The sequence below is a fragment of the Gymnodraco acuticeps genome, unplaced genomic scaffold (genome assembly GCF_902827175.1).
Source record: "Gymnodraco acuticeps unplaced genomic scaffold, fGymAcu1.1, whole genome shotgun sequence".
Taxonomy (NCBI): domain Eukaryota; kingdom Metazoa; phylum Chordata; class Actinopteri; order Perciformes; family Bathydraconidae; genus Gymnodraco; species Gymnodraco acuticeps.
The window spans coordinates 339,552-356,058 of NW_022992222.1; the positions used below are offsets into that span (position 1 = coordinate 339,552).

A 16,507-nucleotide genomic window follows, 5' to 3' on the forward strand; every position below is an offset into this window, starting at 1 on the left:
AGTAATTCCTTCTGTCTTTTTCCCCCGTTTTTTATAAATCAATGTAGCCGGCCCCCTGAGAAAGCTATTTTTTAATGGCCAGCTACATTGATCTTTTTCAAAATAGAGGTAAAACAGACAAAAGGCATTTCTGTCCATTCTAACCTGTTAGCGTGCGTTTGTCAGTAAAAATCGTTCACAAATATTCCAGAGGAAACAGATTTTACACATTAAGTGTACATTTACCCATTGGGGTAAAAGTACATTAAGTTACTGTTGTGAAAGAGGATAGTACAAGCAGAAAAGGAATACGTTTTGTTTTTTAATAAAACCCTGTAGGAAACAAATGTAGCGTTTTGTCTTTTCATCTGATAATAATTGATCAACCAAAGTATTAATCCGCAGATTATTGGATTATTGAAATAGTTGTTAGTTCTGTATCCTGTGTGAGTGAGGTGGGACAGGGCTACCCAAACGTGTGTGTGTGTTCTGTAGTTACCTGCTGACTCAGCAGAGGGGGAGAGCAGCTGGCACATGCTCTCCTGGTCCATAGTGAAGGGCCGACACAGAACTGACTTGTTCTTCATTTGACGGCGACGGGACGAAGGCCCTTGCATGGCGTCAGTCTGAGTGCTGGCCTGGAAATTACAAATTGAAAAAAGGCTAAATTAAATTAAGATATGATCTAGTTCTTAATAAGTCACATGCTGCAGGGGACAATAGTTTTATTTCTGACCAGATCAAACATTTTCAGAAAAAGAAATGTGGGCACTGACTTTGGTTCTAATATTATTATCAATAGTGTAACATTTTTTAGCCATGACACGCACACCCAGGGTACCTACGTGGTCTAGATTCTTGGCGTCAATGTTGGTGGTTGGAAGTGTTCCTACAAAAGAGAAAATACAAATAAATCAGCACTGCATCAAACCCCACTGTGACATATGCATATTATAAAAATATAACAAGTGTTGTGGCTTTAAATAAAGCTGTACCAAATGTTTTAAAATGTTAGCATTGTTATATTTTATTAGGTCATCACCCATACATATTTTAAAAAAAAAGAAAAAAAAAAGGAATGTTTTGGATAAAATTAAATTTTGTAAATCCACTTTGAATGCTTATAAACTTGCTCCCTACATTTGTAAAGAAAGTGAAGATGTCTTAACTTAGCATTAAGCGCCAGGCGAATGGAGGTTAATAACGTCATAATTTAAGTACTTTGCTAAAAAAGTGTGGATCTTTGGAAATTATTGGATCTTTTTTTAATGAATTATCACTTTTGGACTTAAAAACGCTCTGAACGTTATTAGAAATGTTTGGATCAGTCAGAACCAATGATACGCAGCCACTTCAATGTAATCCTACAAATAAAATTAGACTAATAATAATATTGTCTAATGTGAATCTGTGCAGAAATAGTGACTTTAATCATAATGGATAGACAGCATTCAAATGTTGATGTCAACACTATAAATAAAGCTTTAAACTGTTCTATACGGCACTAACTAATGTAAGTAAAATAACTGACCAGTTAGAGCAGTGTCTGCTGAAACACTGGGCTGAGTGGCAGAGCCGTTGGCCAGAGAAACCACATCCGCGATGACAGGATTCATCTTTGAGGAATTGTGGGGCTGTGTTGGAGCTGGAAGGAGAGAGGAACATTCCAAAGTTATTAACTTGTGAGATAACAGCTTTTCTTTTCATCTTCTATTCCATCATCCCTGTATGCACTCCAAAACATGATGGAAACGGTGCGGATTGAGCATGGTGGTTTTCACTTCATTTGAAGAGTATGTTGATGTTCTCTAACCATGGTTGTTGCTTAGCTAAACCAGGCACCTACAGAACAATCTCTCCTACATCCCATGGCAAACTAGCTTTATCTGCTCCTTTTGAGCTGAATGTTGTGAAAAATACTGTTTTAGGTTTGTTGGATTTCAGACTGCTGCTCTATATCTTAATGTGTCACACTGATTTTACCGTATGGAGTTTGTGGGGCAGTTCCTGTTCCGTTGCTGCTGCTGTGGCTGGTCTCAAAGTGCAGCTGGCAGTACTGCAGCAGGCAGGGCAGGTTGCAGAAGTTACGGACTGAACCCAAACATTGCAGCTTCTCCGTCATGGAGCCCTGTTTCCTGCAGCTGTCACAGCGACCCATCTGGAGAGCAGAAGGGGAGAAAAGAAAGGGGAAAGAAGATTTTTTTTAAATAACCGGTGGATTAACAGACAGGCACACCGTGTAAAGTTGAAGGACAGCCTACCCCATAGTAGAGCACAGTGTACTGGGACATGCAGTGGGGTCTGCAGAACTCCTCCATCCGGCCTCCATAGTGGCTGTGCAGCATCTTGGTGCTGAAGCCGGAGCAGTAGCTGCAGGAATCCTTGCATAGAGCCATCCGCTCATGTTTGAACACGGATTTACAGTCTGGAACACAGAAAGGGCGACTATTATTAGTGTCATTAATACAAAAATGGGGCGATTATGATTGACCAGGTTAATAATAATAATACATTTTGGTACTCAAAGAGACTTTACATGTGCATGTCGAAATACGTAAAGAAAACACCACACTTAAAAGATCAAATAAAATCACAAAATGAAGGGGCCCTATAATGCTCTTTGGGGCTTTTCCCTCTCCTGTAGTGTGTTCTATAGGTTTTTGTATATGTCAATGTTCTGCAAAGAGTAAACTCAATCAATCAATGTTTATTTATATAGCCCAATATCACAAATGTTACATTTGTCTCAGTGGACTTCATAGTTTGTACAGAATATCAGTATGACAATACGACACCCTCTGTCCTCAGACCAGTGTTTCCCCTAGGTTTACTGCTTTGGGGGGGTGCTGTTTGAGTGGGGGGGTTGGGATATATCTTTTTAAAATCCTCAGAAGCAGAGAGAGGAGCTGTGGATTATTGTTATTGATTAATGCATCAGTGTTTCTTAGGGTCAAAAACACTAAACTCACAACTTAAAATGAAAGTGTTTAGTTTATGTAATAAAAGAGCACATGTTCAATGTGAAAAGTGACAGTAGATATAGATTAGTTGCAATTTGGTGCTATATATAAGGCAAGGCAAGTTTATTTATATAGCACTTTTCAACACAAGGCAATTCAAAGTGCTTTACAAAAAATGAAAGACATTAAGAAAATTGCATTTAAAATCAGTCATTAAAAAGAAAAGCTAATAAAATAAACATTAAAAGAAAAAATACATGGATAAAAGTTACAGTGCAGTCTAAGATATGAATAGTTCAATTAAAAGCAGCGACAAAAATAAAAGTCTTCAGTCTGGATTTAAAAGTAGTCAGAGTTGCAGCGGACCTGCAGGTTTCTGGGAGTTTGTTCCAGATATTTGGAGCATAATAACTGAACGCTGCTTTACCATGTTTAGTTCTGACTCTGGGGACAGAAAGCTGACCAGTCCCTGAAGACCTGAGAGATCTGGATGGTTCATAATTTAGCAGGAGGTCAGAAATGTATTTTGGGCCTAAACCATTCAGTGCTTTATAAACCAGCAGCAGTATTTTGAAATCTATTCTTTGACACACAGGAAGCCAGTGTAAAGACTTCAGAACTGGAGTGATGTGATCCACTTTCTTAGTGTTAGTGAGGACTCGAGCAGCAGCGTTCTGAATCAGCTGCAGCTTTCTAATAGATTTTTTAGAGAGACCTGTGAAGACACCATTGCAGTAGTCGAGTCTACTGAAGATAAAAGCATGGACAAGTTTTTCCAAATCCTGCTGTGACATTAGTCTTTTAATCCTAGATATATTCTTTAGGTGATAGTAGGCTGATTTAGTAACTGTTTTAATGTGACTGTTGAAACTCAGGTCAGAGTCCATGACTACACCTAGATTTCTGGCTTTATCTGTTGTTTTGAACATTGCAGACTGATATATATATACATACATACATACATACATACACACACATATACACACGCATATATATACACACACACACATATTATATATATATTTTTAAAACACCTTGAATTTCAGGGGGGGCGCAGCGCCCCTCCAAGACAATGGTAGGGGAAACACTGCTTGGACCCTCACATCGTACAAGGAAAAACTTCCAGAGAAAACCCACAGTTTAAAGGGAAAATGGGAGAAACCTCAGGGAGAGCAACAGAGGAGGGATCCCTCTCCCAGGACGGACAGACGTGCAATAGATGCCATGTGTAAATTGAAAAGATAATACATTTTACAGCGTAGGTAGGCCAAATGTTTGGAAATGCATGCGTCTATAATAAGAAGATGGAGAGTACACAGGTACAGACAGACAGAAGGAAGAAGTAAGGTGTCCCCCGACAGTCTAAGCCTAAAGCAGCTAAACGAACGTGTCTACGTACATGCACTCCCTTAGGATAGGTTGAGGGAAAAGGGTAGCAAATAAGAAGTAGGAAACAGAGGTGGAGAGGCTAGGGGTGTAACGGTTCACAGAAGTCACGGTTTGGTTTGGACCTCGGTTTGGGGGTCACGGTTCGGTACGGGTTCGGTACAACAAGAAAAAGCAAAAAAAAAGTCCCAAATGCATAATTCCAGGTTTGTTATTTATTTTTGAACAGTAGTGCAAGTTTCAGTTTAAAAATAAGGAACTCTGACATTTTGAATAATTAACTGTATTAAACAGTTAAAAACAAACCACAAACAGTACCACACTCAGATGGCCATATTATCTATAATGGCTGATGTCAAACAAAAAGGTTTCATCAAGCTGTAAAACTAAAAAGAATGTCTTGAAAATATTACATCATAAATAATAAGAAGGTGTTTCAAGAGCGCATAGCCGTTGAAAAACATATGCCAAAAGCTTCCGTTATTTATTTTGGTCTCACTGCTTTCATGCCTATTGGTTTATCAAAAACAGCGGGGATCAGCTGCTGAACTGCTGCTGTCTTTCGGCCGGGCTCCGGTGATTGGCAAATCTGGGTGATGCCTTCTGATATGATTTAAAATGTTTGGCGTGTGTTACCATTAGCATACCGCACCGCTGTCTAACAACGCCGACACATCGTCCTCGTCACCACTCGCACACCTCATCGTTATTGTAGTCCACAGGGAACCCGAAATGTTCCCACACAGCTGATTTAAAAGAAGCAGGTGGGTTCTAGCTCCTGTGTGTTATCTGAAATCGCCATACTAACTTTTCTTCTTCTTGTATTTTGTTCGTTTTATTGTTGCGTTTCTTCTTGTTCTTCATTTGTTGTTTAAGGGCGGCTGGCAAACAGCTTTTAGGCGCAATACCGCCCCCTGGATTATAAATAGTGTAATGGATACTCCCCTGAATGACAGACTTTTTTCCCACTCGTAAAAAAAGGCGTATTCGTAGTGTGACCAGTCTATGAGTGTGACTGCATGTGCCGAACCGTGACGTCCGAATCGTGACGGTACGAATACCGTTACACCCCTAGGAGAGGCACAATGTGTCTAAGTACATGCACTCCCTTAGGATAGGGTGAGGGGAAAAGAGTAGGAACTAAGATGTATGTGCCACATCTATACCATGAGCGCATTGCTCCGAAAAAGTTTTGTTGGCACTGACACCAATCAACAGTTGTGTGTCGACTTGGCAGGGATCAAGGCACGTATATGCCTCTCCCTGCTTCCACCATCTACACACACAACCAAATTACATACCATCAGTAAGGAAAAAGAGTAAGAACTCAAATGTATAGGTGAAGAGGCACAACGTGTCTACGTCAATGCACTCTTATTAGATTATTTTATCAACTATAAGCTTTATCAAAAAGGAAGGTCTTAAGCGTACTCTTAAAAACGGATAGGCTGTCTGCCGCCCGAACACAAACTGGAAGCTGATTCCACTAAAGTGGAGCTTGAAAAGAAAAGGCTCTGGCTCCCATTGTACTTTTAGAGACTCTAGGAACAACCAACAACCGTGCATTCTTGGAACGCAATGCCCTAGTTGGACAGTAGGGTATAATGAGTTCTTTAAGGTAAGATGGCGCCTGCCAATTAAGGGCTTTGTAGGTGAGAAGAAGAATTTTAAATTCTATCCTGTGTTCTATAGGGAGCCAGTGTAAGGCAGCCAAAACTGGAGTAATGTGGTCCCTTTTCCTAACTCTGGTTAGTACACGTGCTGCAGCATTTTGAATTAGCTGAAGCGACTTAACTGACTTCTTGGTACACCCAGCTATTTTTACTTTACCTGTCTTTGTAGACGGGTTAATTTTCTCAGGAGTGCAAACCCTTTTCTTTTTCCCTTTTGGATTGTTGGTTTTCTCCTGTTTTAAGTTAGAGTAGGTAAGAAGCCTGTACATTTATTTTTCTCTATTAGGTAAGATTTTGTGTTAAAGGTTAGTTTGTTTTTGTGGTTTTGTTACTCCTGTTTTGTTTATTTTTGGTATCAGACTTTCAGCATGTTTCTTTTTGTTGTGAAAGTATATTTGTTTGATTCAGATTTGGTAAATGAAATGTACCAAACGACATTCTCTGTCTCTGCCTTTGTCTTGAGAGTGGGAAAAGTGGGGAGAGAGCAAACTTTATGCTGCGCCTAGGTTCCCCTAGGCCTGGGCATAACAGAGGCAAGATATGCCTGATTTGTGCAATGTTACGTAGATGGAAGTAGGCGGTCCTTGAGTTTGATTTTATGTGGGCGTTAAAAGACAAATCCTGATCAAACATAACACCAAGATTCCTTAAAGTCTCACTGGAGGCCAAATTAATGCCATCCACAGTTAATATATCTTTAGATAGTTTGTTTCGTAGATTATTTGGGCCGAGTACAATAACTTCAGTTTTGGCCGTGTTTAACATCAAATAATGTAAGGTCATCCACGTTTTTAAGTCCTTGAGGCAGTCTTGAATTTTATTTAGATTCGATTAATCAGGCTTGATGGATAAATATAGTTGAGTATCATCTGCATAACAATGGAAAATGTACAGAATGATTCCTTATAATATTGCCTAACGGAAGCATATATAATGTGAACAAAATAGGTCCAAGCACTGAGCCCTGTGGCACTCCATGGCTAACTTTGGTTTGTGTGGAAGATTCATCGTTGACACACAAACTGAGACCGTTCAGATAGATAGGACCTAAACCAGTTCCCTTTATGCCAACTAAGTGCTCTAGTCTTTGCAATAGGATATCATGGTCGATAGTATCAAATGCAGCACTGAGATCGAGCAAGACAAGAATAGAGACAAGTTCTTTGTCTGAGGCTATTAGAATGTCATTTGTGACTTTAACCAGAGCTGTCTCTGTGCTATGATGTGTTCTAAAGCCAGACTGAAAATCTTCAAATAAATCATTGTTTTTTTAAGTAGTCACACAACTGTTTTGCGACCGCTTTCTCAAGAATTTGAGAGGAGCGGAAGATTAGAAATAGGTCTATAATTGGCTAAAACCTCTGGATCGAGGTTGTGCTTTTTAAGAAGAGGTTTTATCACTGCTACTTTAAATTATTGTGGAACATAGCCTGATAATAAAGACATATTCATAATATTTAATAAAGAAGTGTTAATTAATATAAAAACTTCCTTTAACAGGTCTAAGATACACATTGATGGTTTAGAGGAAAGAATCATTGAATTCAATTGTTCAAGGTTTATGGTTGAAAAGCATTCTAATTTACTATCTAGTGTCAGAGATGGAGTACTCGAATCCTTGACTCGGACTCGAGTGCCGATTTTCGGGACTCGACTCGGACTCACACACTGATTGACGCGACTCAGACTTGTGAATTCTCTCGCACGATGGCTTGGACTCGTGAATGTTTCCCCCCCACGATGACTCGGACTCTACTTGTACATTGACGCTCCGACTTGGACTCCAGCAAGTTTTCTCTGGAGTCTGATGTCCTCTATCCTGGCGTGTGCACCTGTGAGGTGAGTTCACGTACTGGGCCCCGCTATTCCAGTCTAAAGATGTCTAGAGACACACCCCGCATCGTGCTGTATGCTTTCACACATTCTGCTTCCACATAGGAAAAGAGCAGCGCAAAATGCTCATTATGTGGAAAAAATATTGACGAGAAGGCTCCGTAACACATTACTCTAAGGATCGAGTTCAGACATATAGGCTGTCTTGAACACTATCATCAGAGTAACGTGATCTAATCAATAAATAAAGATTCAGGAAAATATTGGCATACAAATATAATCACTTCTCTAAAAGGTAACTCATTTTAAATATAGTTAGACATATTATAGGTCATTTATAATAATAATATTAATATTAGTAATAAGCTTTATATTTGTATAGTACTATAGAAGAATTTTAGCCAAACTCGCTTCACAGCAGTTCAATAGACAGATTAGTATAACATGACAGGATAAAAGCAATGTAGAGGAGCAGCTACATTTCAACACATATATCCACGAAGATTAATACATGAAGACTTGTGACTCGGACTCTTCTTAGGTGACTCGGACTTGGACTCGAACACAGGTAATGATGACTCGGACTCGACTCGGACACTCATTGGGTGACTCGGACTCGTGAATTGGTGACTTGACTACAACACTGTCTAGTGTAATATTAGAACTTACGTTTCCGGGAGCTGTTGATAACACTATACTGGTCAGAGCCAAGAGGTCATTAATTTTGTTTCTAAGAGTAACAATTTTATCGTTAAAAAAGCACATCAAATCATTACTACTGAGTGCTGTGGGAATAGAAGGCTCAATCGAGCTGTGGCTCTCTGTCAGCCTGGCTACAGTGCTGAAAAGAAATCTTGCATTATTCTTATTCTCATCTATTAATGAAGAGTAGTAGGCTGCTCTCGCTTTACGCAGTGCTTTCTTATATTCATTGAGAGTAATATGCCAAATTAAACAAGATTCTTCAAGTTTAGTGGAACGCCATATCCTTTCAAGTTGTCTCGACTTTTGCTTTATTTTGCGGGTTTCGGCATTATGCCATGGAGCTAATCTATGTTGTTTTATTTTCTTCTTTTTCAAAGGAGCAACAGAGTCTAATTTTATTCGCAGGGCATCTGTAGCACTATCAACAACATGATCAATTTGGGGTGGTGTACACCCCAAATTGTGGGGAAGAGCACGCTTGTGAACTGTAAACTCCCAGTGTTCAGTGCCTCCATTGGACTCCTTTGTTTACTTCAATAACATAGTGACATCACCATGTAACACACGCGCTTCTATTGGCTAGCACTCTAAAATATTGTGCGTACAGGCTAAGGGGGAGGGACAACTCTAAGTGGTTGGCCAATCACAACATACCTGGCTAGCTAACCAATCAGAGCAGACTGGGCTCTGGTTTCAGACAGAGGGTGACAAGAGGTGCTGCAGCACAGGCAGTATGAGAAAGATAAAGAGCTTTTTGAACATTAAAGTTATTATTATGCTATTTTTAGGCATATATTATGGGTCTCAGATATATAAAAAAATATAAAAAACATGACTATGATGTGTTTTGCTCAAAATACCAAACAGATAATGCATTTTAGAAATCCCTCATATCCCTCTATTTCAGCCCTGTTAGAGAAGTGCTGATTCGGGCTCCTTAGCTTGAAAAAGAAAGAAGAGGAGGGGGAGCTTGTGCCTGCTCAGAATTCTATGAGATTAAATGCCATATCATGTTCCAAACCACAGCAAGGATTATTTCTGAAACAGTATGGAACTCAAATGCTTTTTACCACAAGGTGAGTAACTTTTTTTATTTCCTGCTTTTTTACACATACTCTCTCCAGTAAGGCAAGGCAAGGCAAGTTTATTTATATAGCACCTTTCAAAACAAGGTAATTCAAAGTGCATTTAAAAACAGTCATTAAAAAGGAAAGATAATCAAATAAACATTCAAATAAAAAATACATGGATAAAAGTTACAGTGCAGTCTAAGATATGAATAGCACAATTAAAAGCAGCGACAAAAAGAAAAGTATTCAGCCTGGATTTAAAAGTAGTCAGAGTTGCAGCGGACCTGCAGGTTTCTGGGAGTTTGTTCCAGATATTTGGAGCATAATAACTGAACGCTGCTCCTCCATGTTTAGTTCTGACTCTGGTGACAAAAAGCAAACCCGTCCCAGAAGACCTGAGATTTGTGGATGGTTCATAATTTAGCAGGAGGTCAGAAATGTATTTTGGGCCTATACCATTCAAAGCTTTATAAACCAGCAGCAGTATTTTGAAATCTATTCTTTGACACACAGGAAGCCAGTGTAAAGACTTCAGAACTGGAGTGATGTGATCCACTTTCTTAGTGTTAGTGAGGACTCAAGCAGCAGCGTTCTGAATTAGATGCAGCGGGTCCACATTTCCGATATTACGTCATATCGGATGCAAATCTGGATCAGCTCCGTTGTACCTCCGTTTTTAGATTTGGGTAAGGAGGAAAAGTGAGAGGGTTTTATTTTCTGACGCTCCGTGAGTTCCCTGACACACCGGGGACACATTTATGTATACAAAATATCAAAAAGGGCATTGTGGATGATAGGTCCCCTTTAAAGCATGTAGAGTAGAGGCACGACATACAAATATGAAACCTGAAAATTAGCAATTCTATAAATTAAAATCAGTACTGAAAAGGATTCTTTTTTTATTCTCAAGAGGTTCTTCATATGAACTGAGGATATTATTTAACTTGAAATTCAAAAGCAGCTTTAAGGTTACAAGCCTTCCCGAGGAATACTTTTAAACATTGACTCACCGACACTGCAGAAAAACAGGTCCTGTTGGTTGTAGCAGATGGTGTCATGGAGCCGCTTCTCACGTTTGCAGATCTCGCACGGCATCAGGACATTCTTCTGGCTTATATATTGGTCACAGCACATCTCACTGCAGAACATAGAAATACTGGCCTGCAGGAAGCAATTCATATTATCATCATGAGAGGCACACTCGTCATTCAGGTTGGGAAAAGGGTACATTTTCAGACTTAATGTTGCAGTTGAATATTCTTATTTGCTTGGGAAGGACACAGATGTGTCAGCCATGATAAGAGCTGTTTGAATTATCTAGATGAAGGGGGCTGCAGCACCCCCATCTGAGAGTGTGTATGTGTGTGTGAGGAGCTCCACGGATTGGTCCATTTGGACAATTATTTTGAGAATAAAATAAAACCGACAGTCGCACATATAGGCTATAATGTCCGAATAGAGAATCTACCTACACCTGAAGAGTGCTTATTGTACTTTTATCCATGTTGAGAGTGAATGACACACAGCACAGGCACAATCTGGCAGTAGGTGGACAGCGCGTGGTGCTGAAATAGCCAACATGCAGTTTGTGGTTTGAAAAAAATAACACCAGCTCACTAAATCATTCAAACGTAATGTTTACTATTTATGAGAGAAAATCCCTAATGTCAGAGTGCAAGTGAATGCAGCACAAGACGCGAGCCTTGTAACCCCAACCCCATCCCCCGGCCCTGGCGCGAGCATGGAAATGTGATTTGAACGGGACGGCGCAAAACGAGAAGCATTCGGTCAAGTTTGGCTATACTCAGCATTGATTCAAAATGCACTAAAGCTTTAGATCTTAATAAGCTTGTGAGCAGTGGCGGACTGGCAATCTGTAGAATCTGTAGAATCACAGAACGGCGCCGCAGCGGCACCGCAGCGAGGCTCCCCCCCGTTGACAGTTCACTAGCACCCCCCCTCCCCCCCAAGCATTCGAACGTGTCACATGTTTTAACAATCAATTACTTAAATAAGCCTTTGATTATGTTCCGGCCCGCCATCTAGTGGCTCAGAAACCCCTGCCGTACAGGCTATGCATAATGCGTACATTTTGCAGTATTCAAATTTATACATACGCTCATACTAATGGGATTCATGTTGATTCAAATGAGTTGACAGGAGGTTGAGCGCGAGCAATCATTAAGTTTCCCTTTAATTTCTTTAATTGGAATTCAAACCCTGCTAATGAGTTGATATATTTCTCACTGTTGTCAAAGTTTATAAAGCACACATCAAACAAAAAAGTATCGAGATGCATTTTTAGTTGTTCATCTACTGAATTTTGTAGTTTTTCTACCTCAGTCCTAATAATTTCTCCTTCACATTTTGCTTCAAACCCTTGATAATTTTCTCGAAGGTTAAAGAGACATTGTCAGGAAAAGACATAGGATCTGTTTTTTGGACAACTCAGCAGCAGTCATAATATGTGATCTGGGCTCCTTACCTGGTGACTGAACAGCAGCGGCTTTGTGCTGAACTCTTTGCTGCACTGATGGCAGGTCAGCTTGGATATGTCCTTGGGCCCCCCTTCTGTTGGTTTCATAGGCTGAACAGCAGGCGTTTTGGCGGGGGCCTGGGAGGGAGGCTCGAGCGGGGGCACTGAGGTATGACTGGGATGGTGGCCCGGGAAGGCTACCGAAGACGGGTGGTCCTGAGGGAGGGGAGGGACTGAGCTGGCCCCGGCAGAGGGTCCTGCTTTGGGGTCCCTGAGAGCGGGGGTTCCATTGGTCAGGTCTGGCTGAGAGGTGTTACCGGACTTCTGTGGAGACATGGAGGGGAAAATTACACCAATGTCAAATCTACAAAACCAACACATGCTCCACGATTAGAAACAAAACTGTTCTTACCCTATAGATAGAAACGCAGTCGTAGGAGCAGAAGTTGCGGATGGTTCCGTCCACCATGGCCAGGTGATACTGAGGAACAGCCGACACGTTACACTCGCAGCAGGGGAACGCAGCACCTAAGGGAAAAAGATAACATAAAAAACTAAATAAAAAAATGCTATGTAGTATGTGTTTTAACTAATAATGAAACATGCTTTCCCTTTTCCATGCTTTGGAGGTGCTTGAAGCTACACACTGTAAAAGAAGATTAAACCCTATTCATTAAAGAAAAGTAATGAGCCACCTGTTATACATTTAAAGGGGTCCTAGTATGCTAATTTTCAGGTTCATATTTGTATGTTGTGTCTCTACTGTGACATGTGTCCATTCTTTAAATGTTCAAAAAGCTCTTTATTTTTCTCATACTGCCTGTGCTGCACCACCTATGTTCACCCTCTGTCTGAAACCAGAGCCCAGTCTGCTCTTGATTGGTTAGCTGTTGTGATTAGTCAACTGCTTAGAGATGTCCCGCTCTTTAGCCTATCATGTACAGTGTGTTGGAGCCCTAAGCCACTAGAAGCGCAAGTGTTACATAATGGTGTTACTATGTGTGGGAGACAAACTCCCTCTGGAGGGAACACAGGGATTTGAGCCATGCAGACCATTTACCTGCACAAAAACTTATACAACACCCTACAGGAAAGGGAAAACCCCAAAAGCATGATAGGGCCCCTTTAATACATGTGGTTGTGTGTCTGTGTCCTACCAGTGAGAATGTGTTGGGGGGGTCGACTCAGCTCAACACATGGAGACGAACAGTAAAGCTGGACTTTGCCCTTTTGGTCTCTTTCCATGATGGTGGAGGACACCATCGCGATTTTGTGACAGTAGACACACTCCACCGTCTTTTTGCAGGTCTGTGTGTATCATAATTACAGAGGTTTAAATCTGGCACATTAGCTTAATAAATATGACATTGCTCTGTGATTTCCGAATGTTACATAATATTTGGGTAGTCAAACTCTTATTAGCATTCGGTGCCACTTAAATGAGAGATGAACCAATCATGTTTTTTTCCGGATGACGCTGCTTTGCTGATTTACCAATCATTTTCTTATTGTTATTTTTATATAAGCTGGTATACATGGTTATGGTTGCAAACTTTTTTTCAGCACTCCACTATACTTTTTATAAACAGTCATGTATATAGTAATGCCTTTGGTACATGTCATTTTTGTCAGTGTCATCTATAGTTATTTGCGTAAAAAAAACTATTCAAATGATACGAAATGGTTTTTTTCCATTTGAATATTTGCTTTGGTTAAAAAAAAGTTAGATTTATGTATTATAAGCTGCTAAGAGCAAGTAAGGTAGTTACACAGTTCATAATATATTCTATTATCTAGTTTATACTGCTGTGAAACAACTGTACTTTCTTACTAACATACACATTTTTACAAGATTTCTTTCTCCAAAATGTTTACTGAATTGAGTTTGAACGCATCATATTGTTACTCAATATTAGCTCAAAGCTCGTTTTTTTCAGCCAGGCAGGACTGTGCTGCCCAACGAATGCTAACAGCTAACATTACCAGCTGCAGATTTTGACACGGATTTCTGGTCCATATTGCAGCATTATCAGGAATACCACATGAAAAGTGAGTTTACTGAATAAAGAATCATGTACAAATCCATCTTCAACTGTTTCTTAATTGCATATTTTAACGGAATATCGGCTGAAATAATCAGAAGCTGTTGGGTCATCCCAAACTAATAAGCTAATATGTATAGCCATACGTTTATCCTACATGCCAAACCATCATTACTTCAAAAGGCTCAAAACAAGGTTATAAAAAAAACATAATTTATGCAAACGCCTACCTGTTTGTAGGTGCCGATACAGGTAGGGCCGCAGAAGTTGAGCTGTGATCTGTCAACAGTGAGCGTCTGACAGGAGCCCGAGCTGCTGCTACAGTAAAGTCCACAGCCTTCGCAGCAGTTCATGGCTAACTTGCGCGACTTGCGCCAGGTTACAAAACAACTGTCACTACAGAGTCTGTACAGAGTACCATGATGGGTGACCTCATGCTCAATCTGCAGCAGACAAGATAAACACAGGGAACAGAAAGACAGACTGTAGAGTGAAGACGCAACAAACATTGAAAATCTGTCTTTCTTTTCAAATCTGTCTCATACCTTGTTGATTATCTTGCAGACAGCACAGAAGGGTATATCAGAGGGGGGCTGCGCTGGTTTCTCAGGTGGCCTCTCAGGTTTCTTCTCCAGTTGTTTTTCAGGAACCTTATCGACTTGTTTCTTCTTGTTTTTAAAGACAGCCAGACAGAACTGGCCACAGAAGTTGAGGAGGGTGTTGTTGTCTCCGGGGATCGTGACCATGTCCCTGGGCTGAAGGATCTCCCTGCAGAGAGAAAAGCACGAGGAATTAATACAGTGTTCAAAAGACTCAGGTAAGGAATAGGAGATGTGGTAAAAGGTACAAAAAGAGAAATTATGAGGTTGATGGATGCTGTTTTTGCATACATTCAAGCTTATATATATATATATGTCAAGGTAACAGTGGCACCAACATAAATGCATGGACTTAGCTTAAGAAGTCAGTATTGAACTATAAATATTTTCTTAGTACCAATTGAGCATTGTTTAAAGGGGACCCATCATGCAAAATGCCCTTTTTGATGTCTTTTATACATGAATATGTGTCCCCGGTGTGTCAGGGAACTCTCAAAGTGTCAGAAAACAAAACCCTCTCTCTTTTCCTCCATACCCAAATCTCGAAAAACGGAGCTGATCCAGATTTGCGTCCGATATAACGTAATTTTTGAAATGTGGACCCACGGCCCTATCAGAAACGTTGCTATCAGAAACAATGCTCGACTGTTTTGGATGTAATATGGTCTTTGTTTACATTAGCAAGCATCACTAACACTCAGAGCTAACCTGTACTGGTTAGCTGGTTTTTAACACATGAACACATGTGTTAAAAAGCAGAAAAAAAAAAAAAAGGAAAAAGCATTTGAGCTCCATACTGTTTCAGAAATAATCCTTGATGTGGTTTGGAACATGATATGGAGTTTAATCACGGGAGCATTTAGCTGTATCTGTAGCAGAATTCTGAGCAGGCACAAGCTCACCCTCCTCTTTTTTTTTTTTCAAGCTAAGGACCCGAATCAGCACTTCTCTAACAGGGCTGAAAGAGAGGGATATGAGGGATGTCTAAAATGCATGATCTGTTTGGTATTTTGAGCAAAACACATCATAGACATATATATATATATATATATCTGAGACCCATAATATATGCCTAAAAATAGCATTATAGGAGACCTATAAACACCACAGCCAGCCTGAATATTGTTGTATGGTACTAGCGAGTTGTAACTAATAAAGTGGCCGGTGAGTTTATAAGGGCTGTATGTTTATTAACAAACTTGCTTTTATGTATAAAGTAACTTGATACTTTTTCTGTGTAATTATTGTACTTATACAAGTACATTTAATTAGTTATGATTTTATTTGAAGGCATCAGGTAAATTGGGTATTTCATGGTAGACAGATGGAGGGGGGATTGAGCACCGGAAAGCCATATTATTATTTTTTCAGGACAAGCTACAGGTAAAGAGAGGAGATACAGCTTAAGGATACTCTTGCCTGTATAGAACCCTGATTTCAGTTCATACTGAAATCAAAGGCGTACCAACCTGTTGCACTGGAAGCACAGTCGGTTCTTGTTGGCTGGAGGCAGATGGCCCGTCAGACACACTGTGGAGCAGAAGAGCTGCGTGGAGCCTTTCCTCTGAAACGCTGTTTGACCTTTCAGCAGAACCTGCAACCATTGACACAGCCATAAACTTAAAAAGAATAAAAGCCTACATCACTGCCCAAACCCCGACACATTAAACATGATCATTTCATTTCAGAGGTGGGAGTACTTTGTTACAAGCGTGCAAATGTTACTGAAGTAAAAGTACAATACAAAAGTCTTCACATCAAAATCTACTTTAAGTACCTAGAGT

At 40.1% G+C, this 16,507-nt stretch overlaps 1 protein-coding gene across 2 annotated transcripts in view; it reads right to left on the reverse strand.

Annotated features, from left to right (window-relative positions):
- Nucleotides 1-16,507, reverse strand: part of si:ch211-266o15.1 (zinc finger MYM-type protein 4) — a 43,843-nt gene that overhangs the window by 16,507 nt on the left and 10,829 nt on the right. For both annotated transcript variants that reach the window (XM_034205950.1, XM_034205951.1), the window contains exons 7-18: nucleotides 16,193-16,317; nucleotides 14,670-14,892; nucleotides 14,355-14,567; nucleotides 13,240-13,390; nucleotides 12,495-12,610; nucleotides 12,092-12,406; nucleotides 10,617-10,767; nucleotides 2,241-2,404; nucleotides 1,963-2,137; nucleotides 1,511-1,624; nucleotides 825-868; nucleotides 479-617 (exon numbers count right to left, since the gene is read on the reverse strand). In XM_034205950.1, coding sequence (XP_034061841.1) covers nucleotides 479-617; nucleotides 825-868; nucleotides 1,511-1,624; nucleotides 1,963-2,137; nucleotides 2,241-2,404; nucleotides 10,617-10,767; nucleotides 12,092-12,406; nucleotides 12,495-12,610; nucleotides 13,240-13,390; nucleotides 14,355-14,567; nucleotides 14,670-14,892; nucleotides 16,193-16,317 — 1,930 coding nt within the window. The remainder of the gene's footprint in view (nucleotides 1-478; nucleotides 618-824; nucleotides 869-1,510; nucleotides 1,625-1,962; nucleotides 2,138-2,240; nucleotides 2,405-10,616; nucleotides 10,768-12,091; nucleotides 12,407-12,494; nucleotides 12,611-13,239; nucleotides 13,391-14,354; nucleotides 14,568-14,669; nucleotides 14,893-16,192; nucleotides 16,318-16,507) is intronic.